We start from the raw sequence: 25,442 nt of genomic DNA, 5'->3' as shown, positions 1-25,442 counted from the left end.
TGAGCATCATGTTGCACACTGCACTCCACACCTCCGTCCCATCAAAGTACTGTAGACTGGACCATGCCATGTTCTTAGAAAGAGGAGAGGGAGGATATGAACCCAGCCTCCTGATGCATTTCCAACAGCCAGGGGAACTCTCTGGTCTAATCTGGCCTGGAAGTACAGTGCCTTCCTACCAGTCCCAGCACATTGGTGGGCTGCTGCAAGGCAAAGAAAAAGGCCTGTGGTCTCTTCAAATTGTGGTCTTTGTGAATATTGCAGTGACTTGAGTTTCCCATGGCCTCAGGAGCTGAGGGCTGCAGTTAGCCGGGGACACAACTGCTCCTCCCTCCTGACAGCTGGATAATCACATTCAGATGAGTGAACAGAGAGATAAACCTCTTAGATGTAAGTCTTCCCAGCAACTCTCACATGCAATGCACTCACATACCATATACATTATACAATATTACAATTGCCACAGTGAAGACTCAGAAAAGGTCTTGAGATGGAGTTCCAGTACAAATCAAAACAAAGCTTCACACATATTGTAAATGAAGGTCTGCATGCATATTGGAAATGAATATATGAATATAGACCATTTAACTAGCTTCGGTTTTAAACGAGTCATTCTACATGAAAAGAGACCCTGGTCTCAATGGTGACTCCCTGCTTAATTAAATAAAGGTACAATTAAAATAAACATTAGAGAAACAACCATGCTGAGACATAACATATATTTCAGCAGTGATGATTCCCTGGAATAGTACAGTAAGCATGTACCAAAAAGAGCCGTTAAACATCAGATAGTATTTGGGTGGATTAGCAGAATGTTGAACACCCCCCAGCAACATTGTCTTATTTGGTTTATTGAGGCGCTTGAAAGTCACCTTTTCTTATTTCTTTGACATCCCCCTGTGCACAGCATTGCTATTTTGCAGTCTCGCCCACGGTTAAATTCTCATTCCCCTTGGGGCATGCCATGTAGAATTCATAAAGCAGCCATGGGGCTCTCTAGACCTAAGTCAGCCCAGCCAACCCCTACTCTCTGGGCAGGACAGCCATAAATCAGGAAAGGATTTGAACAGGCCCATCTGTCCTACCTGATCACATACAACATGCCTGTTCTCTCTCTCTCGCTCTGCTGGCTCCATAGCACCACCCAGTCAACATGCTCAACAACACCTGCTTGACAGCTAACGTAGGGCAGCATTTTCCTTGTTCTGGTGAATTAAGACTAGGTCTTTCATGGTCAGTTTTGTTCAGACGCTCCTGTCTGCATGTGTTTTGGTAATAACAAGGTCCGACAGGTTCTGTCAGGAGAGGCCGTTGTTAGCCTCCCACCCTGCTGTTGTGACAAGAACATTGTGGGGATATTTCCCAGGCATCTGGCTTCCCACCGTTTGGAACATACAGACCCACCGACCGAACCACTCTGTCTGGGTGCAGCTGCCTGTACCCACCTGCATCTACTCTTCAGCTCCATGGCACACACAGTACAGATGGCCTATGGCCTTGTCATAACATTTGGGCCAGTTTCAAACAGGGGTTGGAACAGGTTCAGGGAACAAAACCGAAAACCAGAAAATAACAAAACAATTTGCTGAACAGAATCAGAACCGGGAACGAAAGTGATCTATGCTGTTCCAGAACCGCTATTTTAAAAGCATGGGAACCGGTTAATAATCTTATTTTACATACCAGACATTTTTCCCACAAAAAGATGCAACAAAGTGCCTGTGGAAAGCCCTCACTCTGTCCCTCAGAAACTTCTCCCAGTGCCCGTCAGCTGAAAATCTTTGCCAGTGTGCATGTGTAGGCTACCTGTCCCTGCCCTTTTCAAAGCATAGACTGCTGTAGCCTGCTGACGTTACAAGCGTGATTCAGAAATTAGGGAGAGATATATAATTGGAGAAGAATGGATTAACTTTTTCAATGCTAGTTAAGGATGCTATAGTTATCACGTTTCCCATTGGATTTATTAACTCCAAAAAGGTAAGACGTGTTCTTATTTAAATTCTGGTGCCACTCTGCACACACACACGCTTGTTAGCTAAGTAGCTAGCTCGCTCTGGTCCAACTTAAGCCAACCCTCAGAATTTCAAAGACATTTAAAGTTTATTCATAGAAGCCCCTCCTCCGTAGGGGTAATTCTGTGGGCACAATTCAGATAATGCAAGTCATAACAAGATGCCCAGCACTTCAAGCCAAGCCTCCACCACTCTCTCTTGCTCTCTCAAAATTTCAGTTGCATCTTGCGCCGTACACTTGTCTGTCCAATCGATATAGCTCCATAGCAAGTTGTTCTATTGACACTGATTGCTGAAGTAATTTAATGTTGAGCTAAATGTACAAAATAAATTGATTTCAGAAGTTTAAAAAGGAACAGAACGGAACGCTATAAACCGTAACTTAATTTGGGTTCTAACCATTTCAAAACTTTATTTTGCTAGTTGGAACAGTGGAAAGGAACGAAAAACAAGATGGTTCTATTCAGAACTAAATGACTGTAAAAAATAATTTAGGTTCCAACTCCTGGTTTCAAAGGATAAAGTAGAGTAGTCATAGTTTCATTAAAAGCCAAAACACTAAACATTTCAAATACTTTGGAATACAAAGGGAGGCAGGTGGTCTAAATGTTATTATTCTTTCAAATTAATAAAGGAGTAACAAGTTGGATAGCGATGAATGAATAATGACTTGGTTACAAGGTTCCTGCTGAGATAACACTGTGAGACAAGGATCTATGTGACATAAGCTGGAGGCCAGCCTCTCTAAACATGCTGACTGTCTGATGCCACCCCATAGGGCCTCTCTGCCAAGGCTCTGCTCCCCCAAGGCACTGTCCTGTTACAACCTGCTCTTCAGAACTACACGTGACATCAGGGCTGCTCTGTGATTGGACTGCAGGGAACAGGGTATCCCGTCCTAGAGAACAATAAAGTCCGCTGTTTCCTTTTTCTCCTCACCACTCTAAAGGGACTGTATCTGTGCACTGTAAACCTGGAAATATATGTGTATATAAATAAAAGACAGAGATAGCTGACATAGGTGATATGGATATGTGATAGCTGAGACAGGTGATATGTGACCCGATTCAGGAAACTAGGCATATGTCGCAAGTCACAACTTCACAGGAGAGCTGTTTGAACGGAAAAAATATTTGAGCAATCAAAATGCGTTTTTTTTGCAGAAATACCTTCTTGAACATGTGAACTTTCATTTGCCTTAATGTCAAACTAGTATGCCATCTGTACATACGAATACAATTGTTAAATTACAAGCCTAGTTGGTTTAGCAACAGAAAAAGTGAGCAACCTTCCCCGCTAGCCATGATTGGCTGAGATAATGAGTGGGCTAGACATGCCGAGAGATGAGTTTGGATTGGTCTGCCATATAGCACGTGTCTGTCTATTGGAGCTGGTCAGTATGTCAAAGTTTTGGTATTTTTCATAATTTTCAACAGTGTGTGGGTCTCTATCTCTTCTAGAAACCCCCACAAAGCATACACAGCTAACGCATCCTATGGAGCGTGTAAAGAAAGACAGGGCCATTCAGTGGTGCGGTTGAAAATGGAAAGTTATGGGTGGTAAGAGACCCACCCTCCAGAGAGCAATTAGGAGAGTATGCAGCAGACGGTGAGAAAAAGCTAAAAGGTCCAATTGCACAGAAACAGGCCATACAATTAGTGTCAATTGAATAGAACATCAGGAAATGGGTCTATTTTGGTGGTGCTGTGTGTCTCATCTTTCTGCAACGTGCATCTTAGCTACATAAGCAGTCTAGTTTTGACCAATTTTAGAGGTTAGAAAGAATATCATGGGATTTGAAAATGTGAATTAAGCAAGGAAAACATAAATGAGAGATGAGAATTTAAAATGGTGGAGATCCGCAAATCAAATCTTTTGAATAGCAACAGGCAAGAATTACTGTCATTCCAGGATAACACATTCAAGCTGCACTCAATAAAGGTAGCATCACTGGACAATCAAGTGTTGTAACAGAATAAAAGAGTAAGCCTTCTCTTATGGATGGAGTCCCATCTTTCAAGAACAGGTGTGGTTATTACACCATGCGCCGCCTTGTCACAGATCCCCCTTTGCTTTTAATCACATTTGTCCTGAGGAAACACACTGCTAAAAAGCTGATTTCCCAGAGGAGGGACACTGCCGCTGGCAGCTGCTCACCAGTCACAGACATAGTAGCAGAAACAGTCAGATATGGACAGGAGGCTCAGTGTTGAAACAGCACCTGCATTCACCAATCTGCCTCACTAACACGTTTATTTGGAACTCGCACATGGCCGAGAGGCCTGTTTGAAGTTCCACTAATCCTCTTTTCAGGTAAATTGTGTTGACCATAAACAACTGCAACTCAGAAAAAACGTAGAGATTCAGCACTCACAGCTCAGCCAGCGTTTAGTCCATCCAGCACCATGGACAGCGTTAACACAACCAGGGCCAGATATAGAAATCATAGCCCCTCCCACTCCCTCTTCAATTTACTGTTGAAGAAAAATATCTATAATAAACCATAATAACATTTGCGATGTGGCATAGGCTACAGTTGAGCAGAGGCATTTTTTGAATTTCCACACATGGAGAACATTTGTTAACTGGGTCCAGAACAAATTTGGCCTTTTAAAAACGCATTTCATGAAACTCTACAGCATTTACATGATAGAAGACATTAGCTGAATCTTTTTTAATACCACATAAATGATCGAAATGAGTGTCTAGTCTGACACTGACAAACAGATCAATCTTGTCTTGAATTCAAACAAACAATACCCCAGGTGTCACGCCCTGGCCTTAGTATTCTTTGTTTTCTTTATTATTTTAGTTAGGTCAGGGTGTGACATGGGGAATGTTTGTGTTTTTGTCTAAGTCTTGGGTGGTTATATGGTAAAGGGGGTGTTGGGTTTAGTGTATGGGGTTGTGTTTAGTGAATGTGTCTAGGTATGTCTATGGTTGCCTGAGTGGTTCTCAATCAGAGACAGCTGTCTTTCATTTTGTCTCTGATTGGGAGCCATATTTAAGGAAGCCATAGGCATTATGCGTTTGTGGGTAATTGTCTATGTCATTGTGTAGTGGTCAGTGTCAGCACCATTTGTTTATATAGCTTCACGGTCGTCAGTTTGTTGTTTTGTTTCGTTCGTTGTTCGTCTCTCTAATAAAAGAGAATGTATTTTTCACACGCTGCATTTTGGTCCTCTCTTCCAAGTCAAGACGATCTTGACACCAGGCCAATGAAGCGACACACATATTGTATAATATTAGGAGGATATATATATATATATATACAGTTGAAGTCGGAAGTTTACATACACCTGAAATAGATTTAAACTCAGTTTTTCACAATTCCTGACATTTAATCCTAGTAAAAATTCCCTGTCTTAGGTCAGTTAGGATCATCACTTTATTTTAAGAATGTGAAATGTCAGAATAATAGTAGAGAGAATGATACATTTCAACTTTTATTTCTTTCATCACATTCCCAGTGGGTCAGAAGTTTACATACACTCAATTAGTATTTGATAGTGTTGCCTTTAAATTGTTTAACTTGGGTCAAACGTTTCGGGTAGCCTTCCACAAGCTTCCCACAATAAGTTGGGTGAATTTTGGCCCATTCCTCCTGACAGAGCTGGTGTAACGGAGTCAGGTTTGTAGGCCTCCTTGCTCGCACACGCTTTTTCAGTTCTGCCCACACATTTTCTCTAGGATTGAGGTCAGGGCTTTGTGATGGCCACTTCAATACCCTGACTTTGTTGTCCTTAAGCCATTTTGCCACAACTTTGGAAGTATGCTTGGGGTCATTGTCCATTTGGAAGACCCATTTGCGACCAAGCTTTAACTTCCTGACTGATGTCTTGAGATGTTGCTTCAATATATCCACATAATTTTACTTCCTCGTGATGCCATCTATTTTGTGAAGTGCACCAGTCCCTCCTGCAGCAAAGCACCCCACAACATGATGCTGCCACCCCCGTGCTTCACGGTTGGGATGGTGTTCTTCGGCTTGCAAGCCTCACACTTTTTCCTCCAAACATAACGATGGTCATTATGGCCAAAAAATTCTGTTTTTGTTTCATCAGACCAGAGGACATTTCTCCAAAAAGTACGATCTTTGTCCCCATGTGCAGTTGCAAACCGTAGTTTGGCTTTTTTATGGCGGTTTTGGAGCAGTGGCTTCTTCCTTGCTGAGCGGCCTTTCAGGTTATGTCAACACGGAGCCCTGCTGATCTGTCTGCCGATGTAATAGCACGAGGGGGCCACAACAGACTTTCTTCTGTCGCGACGTCCCTCCAAGGACCTTCTGTTAGCTTGCTAGCCCCGGCCCGCAAGCTGCCTAAAGCCACTCACGGGACTCCTATGATCACTCGGCTACGTATGCCTCTCGCTAACGTTAATATGCCTTGTCCATTGCTGTTGTGGTTAGTATTTATTGCCTTATTTCACTGTAGAGGCTCTAGCCCTGCTCAGTAAGCCTTATTTAACACTTTAGTTCCACCTACCACACATGCGGTGACATCACCTGGTTTAAATGATATTTCTAGGGACAATATCTCTTTCATCGCCACTCTATGCACAGGTTTACCCTCACTGTATCCACATCCTGCCATACCTTTGTCTGTACGTACATTATGCCTTGAATCTATTCTACCATGCTCAGAAATCTGCTCCTTTTACTCTCTGTTCTGAACGTACTAGACAACCAGTTATTTTAGCCTTTAGCCGTACCCTTATCCTCCTCCTCCTCTGTTCCTCTCGTGATGTGGAGGTTAATCCAGGCCCTGTAGTGCCTAGCTCCACTCCCATTCCCCAGGCGCTATCATTTGCTGACTTCTGTAACCGTAAAAGCCTTGGTTTCCTGCATGTTAACATTAGAAGCCTCCTCCCTAAGTTTGTTTTATTCACTGCCCTAGCACACTCCGCCAACCCGGATGTCCTAGCCGTGTCTGAATCCTGGCTCAGGACGACCACCAAAACCCCTGAAATTTCCATCCCTAACTATACCATTTTCCAACAAGATAGAACTGCCAAAGGGGGCGGTGTTGCAATCTACTGCAGAGATAGCCTGCAGAGTTCTGTCTTACTATCCAGGTCTGTACCCAAACAATTTGAGCTTCTACTTTTAAAAATCCACCTTTCCAGAAACAAGTCTCTCACTGTTGCCGCTTGCTATAGACCACCCTCTGCCCCCAGCTGTGCCCTGGACACCATATGTGAACTGATTGCCCCCATCTGATTTCCCCCATCTATCTTCAGAGCTCGTGCTGCTAGGTGACCTAAACTGGGACATGCTTAACACCCCGGCCATCCTACAATCTAAGCTTGATACCCTCAATCTCTCACAAATGATCAATGAACCCACCAGGTACAACCCCAAATCCGTAAACAAGGGCACCCTCATAGATATCATCCTAACCAACTTGCCCTCCAAATACACCTATGCTGTTTTCAACCAAGATCTCAGCGATCACTGCCTCATTGCCTGCATCCGTAATGTGGTCAAACGACCACCCCTCATCACTATCAAACGCTCCCTAAAACACTTCAGCGAGCAGGCCTTTCTAATCGACCTGGCCCCCGTATCCTGGAAGGATATTGACCTCATCCCGTCAGTAGAGGAAGCCTGGTCATTCTTTAAAAGTGCCTTCCTCACCATTTTAAATAAGCATGCCCCTTTCAAAAAAATTTGAACCAGGAACAGATATAGCCCTTGGTTATCTCCAGACCTGACTGCCCTTTACCAGCACAAAAACATCCTGTGGCGTTCTGCATTAGCATCAAATAGCCCCTGTGATATGCAACTTTTCAGGGAAGTCAGGAACAAATATACACTAGCTTTTTTTTAAGGCTAGCCTTTTCAAGCAGAACTTTGCATCCTGTAGCACAAACTCAAAAAAGTTCTGGGACACTGTAAAGTCCATGGAGAATAAGAGCACCTCCTCCCAGCTGCGCATTGCACTGAGGCTAGGAAACACTGTCACCCCCAATAAATCCGCGATAATTGAGAATTTCAACAAGCATTTTTCTACAGCTGGCCATGCTTTCCACCTGGCTACCCCTACCTCGGTCAACAGCCCTGCACTCCCCACAGCATCTCGCCCAAGCCTCCCCCATTTCCCCTTCACCCAAATCCAGATAGCTGAGGTCCTTAACCTGTTGAGGATGGGGGCGCTGTTGTGACTATTTATGCTAATCGTGTAATTTTTGAAACGGCTTCCCACAAAATCCTTGATCGTACAATATGCATATTATTATTATTATTGGATAGAAAACAGTCTATAGTTTCTATAGGAGTTGAAATTTTGTCTCTAAGTGGAACAGAGCCCATTCTACAGCAATTTCCCTGACATGGAGTCAGATTTCAGAAATGTTGGCCACTGTTCTGGAGTCAGTTAAAAGGGCACTGTTATTGCTATGACTATACGGACACTGCTTACGTCTTCCCCTGGATGCCTTTACGTGATGACGATTTCAATGGGGTCGATTGCGCGTTCACAGGCACTATAAATTAAAAAACCCTGTAGCTAGCAAGTCTTTTCTTGGTGCGTAACGCGCGTGGAGGACACCGACCCGCTCCTGTTCCAAGCGTTAGTTTAGCCTGTTATATTTCTCCGGTCATCTTTTTACTCGTTATAGGAGTTAAAAACATCATAAGGTAGTTAATTTAAAGCGTTTTATAGCAATTTATATCCGTTTAGTGCGATTTTGGGACATTTATTTTTGAAACGCTGTGAATAGCTGGGCACGCTTTTCAGTTCATCCCGAACGCAGTTGGCATTTCCACATGGCAAGAGGACAGCTTTCCACCAAAAGACGATTACTCCCAAGAAAGGATCCTTTGCCCAAGATACTGATGGAAGAACAGCTCAAAGTAGGACATTTTTATTATGATAAATCGTGTTTCTGTCGAAAAATGTTAGTGGCTTAGGACGCCATGTTTTTTGACGTAGCTTCGCTTGGCGCAAACTGTATTGAAAAGTAAGGATAATTTAAAAAATGTAATTCCGCAATTGTATTAAGAATTAAATTGTCTATCAATCCCTGTCCACCCTATATTTTTTAGTCACGTTTATGAGTATTTATGTATAAGAGTAGATCACTGTCTAAGTGGCGCAAGGACATTTTCTGACCAGCTGAGCTACATTTCACATTGTCTAACCATGATTTTGGTGGCTAAATATAAACATTTTCGATCAAACTCTATATGGATTGTGTAATATGATGTTACAGGAGTGTCATCGGAAGAATTCTGAGAAGGTTAGTGAAAAAATTTATATATTTTTGGCGATGTTGACGTTATCGCCCACTTTGGCTAGAATCAATGCTGGGCTGCTATGTGCTATGTGCTATGCTAATATAACGATTTATTGTGTTTTCGCTGTAAGATACTTAGAAAATCTGAAATATTGTCTGTATTCACAGGATCTGTGTCTTTCGATTAGTGTATGCTGTGTATTTTTACGAAATGTTTGATGATTAGTAGTTAGGTAAACACGTTGCTCATTGTAATTATTCTAGTCCATTTGTGACGGTGGGTGCAATTGTAACCTATGCCATCTACCTGAAATATGCACTTTTTTCTAACAAAACCTATCCCATACCATAAATATGTTATCAGACTGTCATCTGATGAGTTTTTTTGTTGGTTAGGGGCTATAAATATCTTAGTTTAGCCGAATTGGTGATAGCTACTGGTGTTGGTGGACAAATAAAAGATGGTGGATTATGCTAATGTGTTTTTAGGTAATAGATGTACATCTTTACATATTGTGTCTTCCCTGTAAAACATTTTAAAAATCGGACATGTTGACTGGATTCACAAGATCTGTGTCTTTCATTAGCTGTATTGGACTTTAATGTGTGAAAGTTAAATATTTTAAAAAAATATATTTTTTGAATTTCGCGGCACTGGTTTTTCAGTGGGGGGGGGGGGGTGTTAACAGGTTAAAGTATGTTTTTTCAATATAGTTTAATCAGATTATTGAACATTTTCGGGAGTTTTGCCGTGTTCCGTTCTCTGACTTTGTTGACGATGGAGCGATTCGTGCCACTTGGCTAGTGCGCTTCCTAAATCGAGAGGGAAAGTGTCCGTTCTAAATCCAAACAACGACTGTTCTGGACAAAGGACCCCTTGTCCAACATTCTGATTAAAGATCACCAAAAGTAAAAAACATTTTATGATGCTATTTCATATATCTGTCGTGCATGTGAACTAGTCGTCGGCGCCCAACGTTTGGGTACTCAGCTATACCGAAGCTGGATGTTGTAATGAAGTAATTTTTTTAGAATTATAACACTGCGATTTCATTAAGAACTAATGGATATCATTTCCTATACAACATGTATTTTTTAGTTATGTTTATGAATAGCTATTTGGTCAGAATATGTGTGTCAGAAAAAGTGTCAGAAAAATATTGTTGCTGTTTAGACGTTGTGGAAAAAGTAGCTAAGTTAGCACAATGTGTAACCACTGATTTCACCTCTAAATATGCACATTTTCGAACAAAACATAAGTGTATGTATAACCTGATGTTATAGGACTGTCATCTGATGAAGAATATCAAGGTTAGTCAAAAATGATATATCTTTTGCTTGTTTGTTACGATCGCTAACCTTTTGCTACTGGGAAATGGCATGTCTTTCTGGCTATTGTGGTAAGCTAATATAACGCTATATTGTGTTTTCGCTGTAAAACACTTAATAAATCGGAAATATTGGCTGGAATCACAAGATGCCTGTCTTTCATTTGCTGTACACTATGTATTTTTCAGAAATGTTTTATGATGAGTAATTAGGTATTTGACGTTGGTGTCTGTAATTATTATGGCTGCTTTCGGGACAATTTCTGATTGTAGCTGCAATGTAAACTATGATTTATACCTGAAATATGCACATTTTTCGAACAAAACATAGATTTATTGAATAACATGTTATAAGACTGTCATCTGATGAAGTTGTTTGTTGGTTAGTTTGGTTGGTTCTTGGTTAGTTAGGTTGGCTTTGTGCATGCTACCTGTGCTGTGAAAAATGTCTGTCCTTCTTTGTATTTGGTGGTGAGCTAACATAAATATACGTGCTGTTTTCGCTGTAAAACATTTAAAAAATCGGACATGTTGGCTGGATTCACAAGATGTATACCTTTCATTTGCTGTATTGGACTTGTTAATGTGTGAAAGTTAAATATAAAAAAAATATATCTTTTGAATTTCGTGCCCTGCACTTGAAATGGCTGTTGTCATAAGTGTACCGGCACCACCCTGCAGCCATAAGAAGTTAAACCTAGAATTGGCTTCCTATTTCACAACAAAGCATCCTTCACTCATGCTGCCAAACATACTCTCGTAAAACTGACCATCCTACCGATCCTCGACTTCGGTCGATGTCATCTATAAAATAGCCTCCAACACTCTACTCAACAAATTGGATGCAGTTTATCACAGTGCCATCCGTTTTGTCACCAACGCCCCATATATTACCCACCACTGCGACCTGTACGCTCTCGTTGGCTGGCCATCGCTTCATACTCGTCGCCAAACCCTCTGGCTCCAGGTCATCTGCTAAGTCTCTGCCAGGTAAAGCCCCGCCTTATCTCAGCTCACTGGTCTCCATAGCAGCACCCACCCGTAGCACGCGCTCCAGCAGGTATATCTCACTGGTCACCCCCAAAGCGAATTCCTGCTTTGGCCGCCTTACCTTCCAGTTCTCTGTTGCCAATGACTGGAACGAATTGCAAAAATCACTGAAGTTGGAAACTTGTATCTCCCTCACTAACTGCACCTGTACATAGCCCATCTGTAAACAGCCCATCCAACTACCTCATCCCCATACTGTATTTATTTATTTATTTATCTTGCTCCTTTGCACCCCAGTATCTCTCTGCACATTAATCTTCTGGACATCTACAATTCCAGTGTCTAATTGCTATACTGTAATTACTTCGCTACCATGGCCTATTTATTGCCTTACCTCCCTTATCTTACCTCATTTGCACTCTACTGTATTATTGACTGTATGTTTGTTTATTCCATGTGTAACTCTGTGTTGTTGTATGTGTCAAGCTGCTGTGCTTTATCTTGGCCAGGTCGCAGTTATAAATTAGAACTTGTTCTCAACTAGCCTACCTGGTTAAATAAAGGTAAAATAAAAATGAATAAAAATGTTTTGCATAAAATATGAACAATGATGAAAGTATTTGTGTTAAGATAGGAATGCGATTTTAGTTTTCTAATGAAATAATAGTTTTTGATATCCTTTGCACATTAAGTAGCCACACCCCGAGTGAGGTCAGACAGCTTGTCAGCATCAATGAATGCCCCGTTTGACCAACAGTGCATAAAGGCTTGGTGATGAAATTAACATCAGACCAGGAAACGTGAGGCGAGAGCTACGTGTTTTAAATGGTTGGAACTCTGAACCTCAACACGAGGTGAAGTAATAAACTCACCTTCCTTTAGACCAGAGAGACGAAGAGCTGCAGCTCATGTCCATTGTGGTCCGAATCCTGAATACCAACAAGAGGAGGAAGAGGAGAGACGCTCATCTCAGACAATAACTGGTACAGCTGATAAGCTGTCTTAAGTCAGATATCAAGAAAAGTGAATTTAAGTGAGAACATCCTACTACGATCATCACCAATGGGAACCCTTGAGTAGAAGACGGGAAAAGGGTGACCCCTTTTGGACAATCAGAGCCATACAGCTGGAAGGCCAATAACATTCCGAGAAGGCCTGATTCCGACCCGAGATAAACGACGAACGAAGCCCCGCCCCCCCGTCATACCTTGTCAGTCCACTAGGGTCCTTTTTCTCATTTAAGATCCAAGAAGGTTACGATCGTTCAGAGTTCAGAATGAGTACTTGATTAGAGGTAATGATTAATAAGATGAATGTTTATTGATGTTATAGGTATAGACCTTAGAGTTTCATTCGGGAGATGGTAACGCTCTATACAACTTCTTCCGTGGTGCCCCAAAACCTAATGAGTTAATTGTTACATGATTAATTTAATTGGGTAACAATTAAACATAGTTAGTGGATTAAATAAATAACAGTACTCAGATTAATGAAAGTAAAGTCATGACACCACAATGCAACAAGCTGTTTATTTGGCGAGCATGCTAGCAACTGGTAACTGCCAAAATAAAGCACACTTGAGTAAATGATAGAAATAAATAATATGTCACGGTCCATTTTTCCATTTTTCCATGGTTTAGGTCCACTTGTAGAATCTATGCCAAGGATTATTGACGCTGTTCTGGCAGCTCCTGGTGGCCAAACACCCATTTAAGACACTATATTGGAGTTTCCTTTATTTTGGCAGTTACCTGTATGTGATTGTGATAACATTTTATCCACAGTTATTTTTAGAAACTATTGATCCATTGTGGCCAAAATGATGCTTTCTGGTGTATTTTGAACACGGAGAGCGGACTCCTGATAAAAATAATAACAGGAGGCCCAAGAGGCAAAAAAGTAATACAAAATAATAAGAATTATTTTACTAATTTTTTTTGCCTCTTTGCCTCTTGGGCGTAGCCCCTGACTCGCACACTTGACCAGTCAAATGTATAAATTATTACGTTTATTTTTATTTTTGTATTAATCAGTTACCCAATCAAGGCAGGACCCTCCCTACCACCTCTCCTTCCCCCATCTGACAATTAGCAGAGCGGCAGCAGGTTGTCTACACTCATTGAGAGCGAGCTCCTGAATCTTCCTGTGGTTGGCGGTTGCAGTAATAAAATAATATATATATATTACATATAGTATACAAATTACATGAGTATTATTATTATTACATGAGTATACAAAACACTAAGGGCACCTGCTCTTTCCATGACATAGACTGACCAGGTGAATCCAGGTGAAAGCTCACTTGTTAAATCCACTTCACCGGTTTGTGTCAAGAACTGCAACGCTGCTGGGTTTTCACGCTCAAAAGTTTCCCGTGTGTATCAACAATGGTCCACCACCCAAAGGACATCCAGCCAACTTGACACAACTGTAAGAGGCATTTTCAGTTAACATTGGCCAGCATCCCTGTGGAACACTTTTGACACCTTGTTGAGTCCATGCCCTGATGAATTGAGGCTGTTGTGAGGGCAAAGGGGGGTGCAACTCAATATTAGGAAGGCATTCCTAATGTTTTGTACTGTATATATCTTATTTCCTTTATTGATGTATTTTTTAAAATTATTTTCAGCCCCGGTAAGCCCCTGCATTAATCCGGCCTTGAACATGACTCAGCCAGTGTAGTCAATTCAGCACCATGGACAGGGCAGATGACTCAGGGTACATACAGACATTTTTTTTTTTTTTTAAACATTTTAGTCATTTAGCAGACGCTCTTATCCAGAGCGACTTACAGTAGAGTGCATACATTTTATTACATTTTACATACTGAGACAAGGATATCCCTACCGGCCAAACCCTCCCTAACCCGGACGACGCTATGCCAATTGTGCGTCGCCCCACGGACCTCCCGGTTGCGGCCGGCTGCGACAGAGCCTGGGCGCGAACCCAGCCCAGCCTGGGCGCGAACCCAACCCAGCCTGGGCGCGAACCCAGAGACTCTGGTGGCGCAGCTAGCACTGCGATGCAGTGCCCTAGACCACTGCGCCACCCGGGAGGCCATACAGAGTGCTGGCTGCTTCCTGTGCATAAGGAAGCACCAGAGACGGAAGAGGAAGCGAGACATCCCACACCCTCATTTATTCTGGTTCATATACAGTCAATGAACTAGATAGACCATACCTAGCTGCTATTGCATTTTTGTCAATGGGAGAGCCACCCATTAAGTTGGCATTTTTTCCCGATGCTAAACGGCCTGAGTAAGCACCATCTTTTGAAGCACATGAAGAGAGGTCAGGCTCATTAGGTTATGGGGAAGGTGGGCCAAGGTTAGTGCAACATGGTGAACAGACTTGTGTGCATGACATGCACACAATAATGCCTTAACTCCGGGGGTCTCATCCATGGATACCAAGAATGTACAATCTTTCAACATTTTATATACAGCACAGCAGACAATGCAATTTCCCAATGCTATTATTACGAATGAATCCAAAGCACTAGCCTTTATCACTGCATGCTAACTAAGTAGCATAATGGGCCACAGCTGGGGGGGAGGCTAATTTCATGTGAGTATTAATCAAGCAGACGGGTGGGTTCAGCTAATTACTCTAGGAAGGGTTCCAGCTCTTTACCTTCTCATCAGCCAAGCTTCTTTGTCTCTCCTCAAATGATGAAATCAAATGATCCTTTAGCTTGTCACTTACATTTTTTTCTGCAAATCTCTTGTTAAAAGGGACTGTTTGAACATGTCGCTATGTCCAATAATCAGTCGCGACTCCCCTGCTTCCTAACGGCTAAACAGCTCCATCACACACCAGATGGATATACAGCATCACATTTTGTTCCATGCAAGAGGATTATGCCTCAGATCCAGGGGTAACAATACATATTTCAATTTGACACTTTATTACCCTCTACATTTTTACAAATAAAGTCCTTCCATTTGCAGAAGCAATGTTTTAGGGAAGCTTGCCATAGTATATTTGACAGGTACTGAAACAGGTACACATTTTTTCTATCAGCTTTTCAGCAGGAAGTTGTCATCACACCTAAATGGCCGTCAAACTCCTTTCATCCATCATGCTCATCCTGACAGAGAGGGCTCTTTCTGGGCCCAACTACTGCTTCATTCCACAGGCCCTCAGAGAGAAAGAGAGAGAAAGAGAGAGAGAGGGGAGGGGGAGCGGGGGGGGGGCAGGGCCCGGGTACCAGGTGGAAACTCTTTGCTCTGTAACTAACCAAAGCCTAATTTATGTCAGCAAATTAATCACCCAACCCTGTGCTGGGAATAATCTATACACTCATCACACACACTCAGAGGAGGCCTCCACTCGGACTGCCAGACACCAGCGCTGGCACACACACACACGCTGGCACACACACACGCTGGCACACACACACGCTGACACACACACACACGCTGACACACACACACACACACACACACACACACACACACACACACACACACACACACACACACACACACACACACACACACACACACACACACACACACACACACACACACACACACACACACACACACACACACACACACACACACACACACACACACACACACACACACACACACACACACACCTCCATCAGTGAGCAGCTCCTGCCTGAAGACCCTGTGGATCCAACCCTAGACTCCGTGGCTTAGTGACTAATGGCTTACAATGAGGAAACCCGCCTCTGGTGCCTAAACTGCAGCAAGTTGAGTGCAGGAGGAAAGACAAGACATGCTGCATATCATATATTCTGTTACTTGCATTCATCCTATCATCCAGTGCTCTCTCTCTGAGAGGGGGATAACCTGAAGCCAACAGCTTAGCTGAACACAGTGCTGCACCTCCTTCTGAACGCTGTCACGTTCATGACCAATTGGATTAGAGGTTGTTGTTGGTGGTGGTAATTTAGTTACTGCAGAAACCTTCTCCTAGAGCAACAACCATGACAGGAGAAGCAACATTTTTACGGTGGCAATAGATGCCATCATACTATATTAGACATAGCTTTGATCTAAGCATAAATCCTTATTTGACATGTTACACCTCTTCCTCAGAATGAAGCTATAATTATTTTATTTTTTTGCAGTTTTGTTGAATAACCTGGGCATAAAATGTCATCTACAAGGCAGTTTACTCTCTCTCTCTCAAGTTCTATCCTCTACCATCTCTGGTTCTTTATTGGTAACAATTAAACAATCTATGAAAATAAGAGGGTCATAAACAATAAACCAACACGGGATCTATACGCATGCTATTTCAAAAAGAGTGAATGAATTTATCCTCAGCAGATTCCCTAACACATACTGTATATAGTCTATAGTGTCAATGCTGCCGCTGACTCTCAAATCAACCGTAGATTCCCTTGTTGTCAGCTCACCAGGTAGCTTCTCGTGTTCCTTATACAGTATAATTGTACCAGGGCTGTTGAAGAAACAAACACACTCCCCCTGGGGAACAAGCTACTTTAACCGCCATCTGGGTCAGCTGTGTTTGGGCTCGGACTCAAACAGGGACATAACATACACTATATATACACAAGTATGTGGACCATCCTTCAAATTAGTGGATTCAGCTTTTTCAGCCACACCCGTTGCTGACAAGTATATACAATCGAAGCACACAGCCATGCAATCTCCAAAGACAAACATTGAAGTAGAATGGCCTGTACTGAAGAGTTCAGTGACTTTCAATGTGGCACTGTCGTAGGATGCCACCTTTCCAACAAGTCAGTTTGTCAAATTTATGCCCTGATAGATCTGCCCCGGACAACTATAAGTGCGGTTATTATGATGTGGAAACGTCTAGGAGCAACAATGGCCACACAAGCTCACAGAACGGGACCGCCGAGTGCTGAAGCAGGTAGTGTATTAAAATCCTCTGTCCTCGGTTGCAACACTCACTACCGAGTTCCAAACTGCCTCTGGAAGCAACGTCAGCACAAGAACTGTTCGTCGGGAGCTTCATGAAATGGGTTTTCATGGCCAGACATCCACACACAAGCCTAAATTCACCATGAGCAATGCCAAGTATCGCCGCCATTGGACTCTAGGAGCAGTTGAAACGCGTTCCCTGGAGTGATGAATCATGCTTCGCCATCTGGCAGTCCGATGGAAGAATTTGGGAATGCCAAGAGAATGCTACATACCCCAATGCATAGTGCGAACTGTCAAGTTTGGTGGAGGTGGAATAAAAGTCTGGGGATGTTTTTAATGGTTCGGGCAATCTTAACTCCACAGCATACAATGACATTCTAGACGATTCTGTGCTTCCAACTTTGTGTCAACAGTTTGGGGAAGGCCCTTTCCTGTTTCAGCATGACAATGCCCCTGTGCACAAAGCGAGGTCCATACAGAAATGGTTTGTTGAGATTGGTGTGGAAGAACTTGACTGGCCTGCACAGAGCCCTGACCTCAACCCCATCAAACACCTTTGGGATGAATTGGAACATTGACTGCGAGCCATGCCTAATTGCCCAACATCAGTGCCCGCCCTCACTAATGCTCTTGTGGCTGAATGGAAGCAAGTCCCAGCAGCAATATTACAACTTCTAGTGGTAAGCCTTCCCAGAAGAGTGGAGGCTGTTATAGCAGCAAAGGGGTGACCAACTCCATATTAATAGCCATGATATTGGAATGAGATGTTTGACGAGCAGTTGTCCACATACTTTTGGTCATGTAGTGTATCTGACTTAAAGTCTTCTTTAGAAAATAGCACACACCACGCTACTGTTTGGCTCAGCATCTGCTATCCTAGTGTTAAACAGCTAGGGTAACATAGCATGCGTGCACTGTGAATATTGAATTAATAATGAATTCAGATGAAACAGTTTAACTGCATCGTTTTCTACTGGAACTCTAATTGCGAGTAATGAGCTAGAGGTCAACGAAGCATTTGCCAGTGGGATGTACTGCCATAACAATCTCTGCCCCCTGCTGTTTTAATGAGCAAACACTGGCATTGTTTCTCTCCTGCTAATCCAGATGCATGGTGCATACTTTCCTGGCACTAATCATAGATATCATGAGTAATAATTGCCATATGTCCTTTTCTACGGCAATTGACAGACATTTTATCAATTAACACAGTCTTTCTAAGCACCTCAATTAGTCCTCCAAAATCTCCAGCAAGAGCATTTCAGGATTCTGTACAGTCAGCCTATGAGCTCATCCTAAGCCTTTGTTCTAAACCCCAATAGAAAATGGGACCTAATCCCTGATTCTTTACCCTATCCCATAGTACCCCCCCCACACCTCCCTGTCCTTACTATGTGCAGCTGCAGGTAGTCTCCCAGTCCACTGGTGCTCTCCACTCTGACCAAGATGGCGTCTTTCTGCTGAGTACTGAAGCCCACAGCTAGGCGGTCAGCTCTGGTGCTCGGCCTCTCATTAGGGGCCCAGGTGTACGTGATGAGGGCTCCTCCTCTCCCAAAGATATACGTGGTCCCAGCTAAGGAAAAATGGAGACAAACAGAAATATTAGAAGGAGATTGAGAGATAGGGACAGGAAATTGAGGGAGAAGGGGGAGACATTATTAGAGAGAGAGATAAGAGTTGTTAGAGAACGTTCCTTCATGTCAGGATACGTTTTTTAAAATTTGTTCCCATCAGACCTTACTATCTTTACAGAGATTTCTCTTCAGTAACACTCAAACTAAATGTAGATGCCTATTTTCTTTCCAAGTACAAGACTGTGACAGCTTCATCACATTCCCTAACACAAGCCATTATTCCCTTTGCAGAAACAACATGTCATACATCGGTGCATCAAGACTGACACCAACAGGCTCTTGAACAGCTTCTATTCCCAAGCAATCAATAAAACTGATAAATAGCTAACAAAATAGCTACACGGACCGAGTTTACCTTGTATCTTTATTGACCTTTTATTTCAGTATTTGCACTGTCTCTATGCCCACCCACAGGGCCCTACACACTCACACACACTGTCACTCCAACACACACACTGTCACTCCAACACACACACAAACACTCACTCCATCATCTGTTCACTCACACATAATATGCACATACATTTATACTGACTCTACACACCCACTCACATACAAGCTGCTGCTTCTCTGTTTATCTTATATCCTGTTGCCTAGTCTCCTTACCCCTATACATATCTACCTCCATCACTCCAGTATCCGTCACCTTACCCCCAAACATATCTACCTCCATCACTCCAGTATACCTGTCTCCTTACCCCTATACATATCTACCTCCATCACTCCAGTATCCCTGTCACCTTACCCCTATACATATCTACCTCCATCACTCCAGTATCCCTGTCACCTTACCCCTGTACATATCTACCTCCATCACTCCAGTATCCCTGTCCCCTTACCCCTGTACATATCTACCTCCATCACTCCAGTATCCCTGTCACCTTACCCCTGTACATATCTACCTCCATCACTCCAATGTCCCTGTCACCTAACCCCTATACATATCTACCTCCATCACTCCAGTATCCCTGTCACCTTACCCCTATACATATCTACCCCCATCACTCCAGTATCCCTGTCACCTTACCCCTATACATATCTACCTCCACCACTCCAGTATCCCTGTCCCCTTCCCCCTGTACATATCTACCTCCATCACCTGACCCCTATACATATCTACCTTCATCACTCCATCACTCCAGTGTCCCTGTCCCCTTACCCCTATACATATCTACCTCCATCACTCCAGTATCCCTGTCACCTTACCCCTATACATATCTACCTCCATCACTCCAGTATCCCTGTCTCCTTACCCCTGTACATATCTACCTCCATCACTCCAGTATCCCTGTCACCTTACCCCTATACATATCTACCTCCACCACTCCAGTATCCCTGTCCCCTTCCCCCTGTACATATCTACCTCCATCACCTGACCCCTATACATATCTACCTTCATCACTCCATCACTCCAGTGTCCCTGTCCCCTTACCCCTATACATATCTACCTCCATCACTCCAGTATCCCTGTCACCTTACCCCTATACATATCTACCTCCATCACTCCAGTATCCCTGTCTCCTTACCCCTGTACATATCTACCTCCATCACTCCCCCTGTACATATCTACCTCCATCACTCCAGTATCCCTGTCACCTTACCCCTATACATATCTACCTCCATCACTCCAGTATCGATGCACATGCAAATAATGATATTAGAACGGACTTTTTAAATATTTCCTGTATATATTATACTTACTTACTTTATTGTGTATTTCATATTTCCTATTCTTGTTTCTTTGTGTGCGTGTTTCCAGTAATACATTGTTATTGCTTATTCCCCCAAGTTACCCCACAATGTCACTTTTCAAATTTCAGCACACATTTAAAACACTAAAACAGACACAGCCCATAATCTCACAATTTTTTATGCATTCGTGTGCTTTTCTTGTGTCCTGTTGGAACACTATTATACAGGAATTGTATCACACCTACCACTTCCATGAATGGTGTAGTCTGTCAGTTGAGCTGACATTGATCTGGCATTAGGTTATGTAAACCTGCCAGTACTGCAGAGTGGGCAAGGTGCCACCATGTGGAAACATGCCAGCAGAACTGTAAACACAATGCTATTGAGTTGCAGTATGCTGCTGTAGTACGTCTTGCCCTGCCCAGGGAGTCAACACTGTGCATTGAGTTAAACTGACATGAATAATTCATGTGGACGTATGGGAGTTAGCAATGAATCACACTGAATACTGTGAATCACACTAAATACTATGAATCACACTGAATACTGTGAATCACACTGAATACTGTGAATCACAATAAATACTATGAATCACACTAAATACTATGAATCACACTGAATACTGTGAATCACACTGAATACTGTGAATCACAATAAATACTATGAATCACACTGAATACTATGAATCACACGGAATACTATGAATCACACGGGAATACTGTGAATCACACTGAATACTGTGAATCACACTAAATACTATGAATCACACTGAATACTATGAATCACACTGAATACTATGAATCACACTGAATACTATGAATCACACTGAATACTATGAATCACACTAAATACTATGAATCACACTGAATACTGTGAATCACACTGAATACTATGAATCACATTGAATACAATGAATCACACTGATTCATGTCAAGATATGAATAACTTTAATGAGTCTCATACATACTGTATAATCCGCTTGACACTTATAACAATATATATCCCTATATATTTTTTGTTACCCAAAAATATATCTACAATATTAAAGGTGCTCTAGCCCCTAAAAAAATATTATAATAAAACAATAAAAATAAACACAGGGCCTCCAAAGTGGCGCAGTGGTCTAAGGCACTGCATCACAGTGGTCTAAGGTACTGCATCACAGTGGTCTAAGGTACTGCATAACAGTGGTCTAAGGTACTGCATCACAGTGGTCTAAGGTACTGCATCACAGTGGTCTAAGGTACTGCATCACAGTGGTCTAAGGCACTGCATCACAGTGGTCTAAGGTACTGCATCACAGTGGTCTAAGGTACTGCATCACAGTGGTCTAAGGTACTGCATCACAGTGGAAAACTAGAAAATAAAGGAGAGCCGCACACTCTAGGAGCTCAGATGCAAAAATATTTAATTACCAACGTTTCGACAGACAAGCTGTCTTCATCAGGGTACCCTGATGAAGACAGCTTGTCTGTCGAAACGTTGGTAATTAAATATTTTTGCATCTGAGCTCCTAGAGTGTGCGGCTCTCCTTTATTTTCTAGTTTTCTACTCCGCTAGCCAGCACCTCGCCTACATAGGTGTGCGTTTCTTTTTTCTTCTAGACTGCATCACAGTGGTCTAAGGTACTGCATCACAGTGGTCTAAGGCACTGCATCACAGTGGTCTAAGGTACTGCATCACAGTGGTCTAAGGCACTGCATCACAGTGGTCTAAGGTACTGCATCACAGTGGTCTAAGGTACTGCATCACAGTGGTCTAAGGTACTGCATCACAGTGGTCTAAGGCACTGCATCACAGTGGTCTAAGGCACTGCATCACAGTGGTCTAAGGCACTGCATCACAGTGGTCTAAGGCACTGCATCACAGTGGTCTAAGGCACTGCATCACAGTGGTCTAAGGCACTGCATCACAGTGGTCTAAGGCACTGCATCACAGTGGTCTAAGGCACTGCATCACAGTGGTCTAAGGCACTGCATCACAGTGGTCTAAGGCACTGCATCACAGTGGTCTAAGGCACTGCATCACAGTAGTCTAAGGCACTGCATCACAGTGGTCTAAGGCACTGCATCACAGTGGTCTAAGGCACTGCATAACAGTGGTCTAAGGCACTGCATCACAGTGGTCTAAGGCACTGCATCACAGTGGTCTAAGGCACTGCATAACAGTGGTCTAAGGCACTGCATCACAGTGGTCTAAGGCACTGCATAACAGTGGTCTAAGGCACTGCATCACAGTGGTCTAAGGCACTGCATCACAGTGGTCTAAGGCACTGCATAACAGTGGTCTAAGGCACTGCATCACAGTGGTCTAAGGCACTGCATCACAGTGCTAGCTGTGCCACTAGAGATCCTGATTCGAGTCCAGGCTCTGTCGCAGCCGGCCGCGACCGGGAGACCCATTGGGCGGCACACAATTGGCCCAGCGTTGTCCTGGTTTGGCCGGCCGGGATGTCTGTGTCCCATCGCGCTCTAGAGACTTTGTCCCAATGAGCTCTCGTAAAGTTTTAACTAGTCAGTATCCGCACCCCCGTGAGGCCAGACAGTACATCAGGCGTCATGGAATCGCCCCTTTTTCCACAGTGTATAAAAGTATTTCCTACAAAATTGACATTAAGTCAGAGAACGCCGGGACGGAGTCCGCACGTTGGAATGGCTACAATTCTATAGACCATTAGACCAGAAAATATGGAGCTGAGGCTACAGAGGCCACGGAGACTATACAGGGTATAGCGTAGGCTACACGGCTGGAAATGGTTCAACCCTGAGACGATCGATCACTACAGAATAAGAGCAAATCCTAGACGTAGAATTACTAGTCTGCAGCTGGAAATTACGGAACTCTAGTATGAGAAGACTGACAACCACGAAAGCATCTATTCTATGCAACAACCATCTGTGCGCCTGACATATCCATTACAACAGACACTATCCAGAGCCGCTGAGAAAGCTACAACCACGAAAGACATTGTGACTTCTGGGGAAGTTAACTAGAGACTCTCTGATGAACTGACTCTCCAGCAGACGGAGCGGCGATTCCAACTGGTGAAGACAACAACGACAACCGGGCGTAAATACACTGCTCAAAAAAATAAAGGGAACACTTAAACAACACAATGTAACTCCAAGTCAATCACACTTCTGTGAAATCAAACTGTCCACTTAGGAAGCAACACTGATTGACAATAAATTTCACATGCAGTTGTGCAAATGGAATAGACAAAAGGTGGAAATTATAGGCAATTAGCAAGACACCCCCCAAAACAGGAGTGATTCTGCAGGTGGTGACCACAGACCACTTCTCAGTTCCTATGCTTCCTGGCTGATGTTTTGGTCACTTTTGAATGCTGGCGGTGCTCTCACTCTAGTGGTAGCATGAGACGGAGTCTACAACCCACACAAGTGGCTCAGGTAGTGCAGTTCATCCAGGATGCCACATCAATGCGAACTGTGGCAAAAAGTTTTGCTGTGTCTGTCAGCGTAGTGTCCAGAGCATGCAGGCGCTACCAGGAGACAGGCCAGTACATCAGGAGACGTGGAGGAGTTCGTAGGAGGGCAACAACCCAGCAGCAGGACCGCTACCTCCGCCTTAGTGCAAGGAGGTACACTGCCAGCGCCCTGCAAAATGACCTCCAGCAGGCCACAAATGTGCATGTGCATGAACTGCACTACCTGAGCCACTTGTGTGGGTTGTAGACTCCGTCTCATGCTACCACTAGAGTGAGAGCACCGCCAGCATTCAAAAGTGACCAAAACATCAGCCAGGAAGCATAGGAACTGAGAAGTGGTCTGTGGTCACCACCTGCAGAATCACTCCTGTTTTGGGGGGTGTCTTGCTAATTGCCTATAATTTCCACCTTTTGTCTATTCCATTTGCACAACAGCATGTGAAATTTATTGTCAATCAGTGTTGCTTCCTAAGTGGACAGTTTGATTTCACAGAAGTGTGATTGACTTGGAGTTACATTGTGTTGTTTAAGTGTTCCCTTTATTTTTTTGAGCAGTGTATATACATTGCAATTATTTCTCGAATAAGCGGCCGTTCATGTGCAAAGGATTAGCATTTCAATTAATATAATTATCAACTGTGTGTAGTAAATCCATTTTGTCTCTCCCGCTCTTTTCCTGTCCCCACCCTTTTCCATTGTCTACCAAGCAGTCATACCGGTTTAGCCCACAAGGGACTTATAAATGCATTGTGTTAGAAACCAATATCTACTGTTTGTTTGTTATGTATTTCTGTGATTATTTAGTTAGCTAGTAAATAAATAATTAAGCCAATTTGTATATCGCTGATTCATCATTTAGGCTAGGGTTCGTGCAGATATCCAAGGATTTACAATGTTCAGTAATGAGAACTAATGAGGTAATAATGATACATTAATAGAAGGCTAATCGATAAGATATGAAAATATCTGAAGAGTCGATTCGGGAAATAGAGACTCTATAAACATTTTCCCGTGGTGCCCCGACTTCCTAGTTAATTAAAGTTTGCATGATTAGTTTCATCACGTAATAATAATTACACATAAAGAATTAATTTGATAAAATAAGTCTTCACATTTAATGAGTCACAGACATGACAACCGTTGACACGACAACTGTTGACGAAACATAACCTGGTTAACATATTATCTAAGTATTTTCTACAACTGTTTTAA

At 42.9% G+C, this 25,442-nt stretch overlaps 1 protein-coding gene across 9 annotated transcripts in view; it reads right to left on the bottom strand.

Annotated features, from left to right (window-relative positions):
- Window positions 1-25,442, bottom strand: part of LOC129863443 (neurexin-2-like) — a 301,564-nt gene that overhangs the window by 27,199 nt on the left and 248,923 nt on the right. For all 9 annotated transcript variants that reach the window (XM_055935439.1, XM_055935443.1, XM_055935440.1 and 6 more), the window contains one exon: window positions 18,848-19,029. In XM_055935439.1, coding sequence (XP_055791414.1) covers window positions 18,848-19,029 — 182 coding nt within the window. The remainder of the gene's footprint in view (window positions 1-18,847; window positions 19,030-25,442) is intronic.

The sequence above is a fragment of the Salvelinus fontinalis genome, chromosome 10 (genome assembly GCF_029448725.1).
Source record: "Salvelinus fontinalis isolate EN_2023a chromosome 10, ASM2944872v1, whole genome shotgun sequence".
In the NCBI taxonomy this organism is placed as follows: domain Eukaryota; kingdom Metazoa; phylum Chordata; class Actinopteri; order Salmoniformes; family Salmonidae; genus Salvelinus; species Salvelinus fontinalis.
The sequence above is the reverse complement of the archived record's forward strand: the minus strand, read 5'-3'. Positions and strand labels throughout refer to the sequence as shown.